The sequence below is a fragment of the Nothoprocta perdicaria genome, unplaced genomic scaffold (genome assembly GCF_003342845.1).
Source record: "Nothoprocta perdicaria isolate Ctin4 unplaced genomic scaffold, notPer1 scaffold_845, whole genome shotgun sequence".
Lineage (NCBI taxonomy): Eukaryota > Metazoa > Chordata > Aves > Tinamiformes > Tinamidae > Nothoprocta > Nothoprocta perdicaria.
Window position 1 is genome coordinate 5,399 of NW_020456138.1, and position 2,134 is coordinate 7,532.

A 2,134-nucleotide genomic window follows, 5' to 3' on the forward strand; every position below is an offset into this window, starting at 1 on the left:
GAGCCCTGTTTTCCATGGGTTGTGTTTCGGGAAGCGGCCGCTTTCCCGGCGCGGCTGTAGGGAGTTCACCGGTAGCCCTGGTAGCCGTAGTAGTTCCGGTAGTACCGGTCTCTGTCCTGGTAGTAGTTCTGCCACTGGGAAGGGGGGAAAAACAGGGAGGTATCAAYTGGGAGGGAAAAGCGGGAATTCCGTCCCGGCATTCCGGGAAGAGCGCGAGCAGGGGCCGGCGGCTGTTACCTCGCGGTTGTACTGGCGGTAGTAGTCGCGGTACCGGTTGTACTCGTAGTCGCGGCCGTAGAACCGGTCGTAGTCGCCCCTGTAGCGGTCGTAGAAGTTGCGGTAACCCTGGGGGGAGGAGAGCGCTCGAGGCCGGGGGGTCCCCACGGAGCCGGGGGGGTCCCCGCGGAACGGCGGAGCCGGGGGGGCTCCCCACGGAATGCTGGATCCGGGCGGGGGGTCCCCACGGAATGTGGCATCCGGGGGGTTCTCCCCATGGAACGCCGGGTCCGGGGGGGCTCCCCATGGAATGTGGGATCTGGGGGGGCTCCCCACGGACTGCCGGGTCCGGGGGGGTTCACACCCCCAATTCCCCCTTGCGACCTGCCCTTCTGCGTGGCGGGAGGCTGAGGGATCCGTGGGTAAAAAAGCATTAAAAAAGGGTAAAAGGGCATTAAAAAAGGGTAAAAGGGCATTAAAAAAGGGTAAAAGGGCATTAAAAAGGGGTAAAAAGGCATTAAAAAGGGGTAAAAAGGCATTAAAAAGAGTAAGAAACCATTAAAAAAGGTAAAAAGGCATTAAAAAAAGTTAAAAAAAGCATTAAAACGGAAGGGTAAAAAGGCGTTAAAAAAGAAGAGTAAAAAAGCATTAAAAACAGGTAAAACAGCATGAAAAAGGGTAGGAGGGGCGGGCCGTGCGCTCACCCCGCGGTTTCCAGGCTGTCCCCAGTACTGCTGCTGCCCGTAGAGCCGGTTGTCGTAGCCGCGGCGCTGCCCGCCCACTGCAACGGAAAGCGGGATGAGCGGCGGCAGCCCTCGGAGCCCTGCGGAGCCCGGAGGCCGCGGGGTGCCGGGAACGGGGAGCCCGGGGGCSGCAGGATCCCAGAGGCCAGGGGACACTGGGAACCGGGATCCTGGAGGCCACGGGATACTGGTAATGGGGATCCCGGGGGCTGGGGGGTGCTGGGAATGGGGATCCCAGGGGCCGTGGGATCCCAGAGGCCACGGAGCACCTGGAACGGGGATCCCGGAGGCCACGGGACGGTGGGAATGGGGATTCCAGAGGCTGTGGGGCGCTGGGAATGGGGATCCCGGGGGCCGCGGGGCGCCAGGAAGCACCCCGGATCCCCCTAATGCGGCCGGGAGGACCCCGAGGGCCAATTTGCGCCCGTTTGGTCACAAGCTGCCCCCAAAAGYGGCCGGATTGAGCCCAAAGCGGCGCGGCGGGCGCCTCACCGTAGCCCTGGCCGCGGTTGCGGTTCTGGCGGTTCCGCTTGTTGCGGTTGTTGCGGCGGTTCGCCCGCTTCTCCGACGGCGGGAGCAGCTTCCTGGCCTCCTCCCTGTACTTGGTGACCAGAGGCTGGGCCTCCTCCTTGGGCAGCTCCCCGTAAACCACCTCGTCCAGGTAGTCGCTCTTCTCCGGCAGGGAATAATTGGCTACGGGGGAAAGGGGAAACCAAAACGGATTCCTGGGTGCCCCCCGGCGCTTCCCGATGTTCCCGGGCCCAAATCCCTATGGGAAAGGCACGGGGGGAGGCGGCTCTCCGAGCCCACCTCGCATCTCCAGCATCACCGACTCGGGCACGTCCTCCCCTTCGGCCTCCTTGCGCAGCTCCAGCCTCTTCTTCCAGTCGTCCTCGGTGGGGACGATGACGACGACCTTGCGGGTGAAGCCCTTGAAGGCCAGGAGCTTCCGCCGCTGCCCGGAGTTGTACACGTTGCACTGGGGGCAAAATGGGCCAAAACAAGGGGTTTTTAGCGACGTGCGGCGCTGTCCCCGCGCCCCCGGGCGGCGGCGGCGGTACCTGGTCGAGGATGAAGTTCCTCCGGGCCCGGGGCGCGATCTGGACCAGCTTGCTAAGGCACTGAGCGGCCTGCTGGACGAGCAGGTCCCGGCTCTTGGCGTCCAGCTCCTCGAC

At 63.7% G+C, this 2,134-nt stretch overlaps 1 protein-coding gene across 1 annotated transcript in view; it reads right to left on the reverse strand.

Moving 5' to 3' along the window:
* Positions 1-39: 39 nt before the first annotated feature.
* Positions 40-2,134, reverse strand: part of HNRNPUL2 (heterogeneous nuclear ribonucleoprotein U like 2) — a gene marked incomplete at its 5' end in the record, with an annotated part of 7,797 nt that continues 5,702 nt past the window's right edge. The window contains 6 exons of the mRNA XM_026052195.1: positions 40-134; positions 238-345; positions 921-997; positions 1,452-1,652; positions 1,770-1,938; positions 2,021-2,128. Of these exons, the coding sequence (XP_025907980.1) occupies positions 66-134; positions 238-345; positions 921-997; positions 1,452-1,652; positions 1,770-1,938; positions 2,021-2,128 (732 nt within the window). The remainder of the gene's footprint in view (positions 135-237; positions 346-920; positions 998-1,451; positions 1,653-1,769; positions 1,939-2,020; positions 2,129-2,134) is intronic.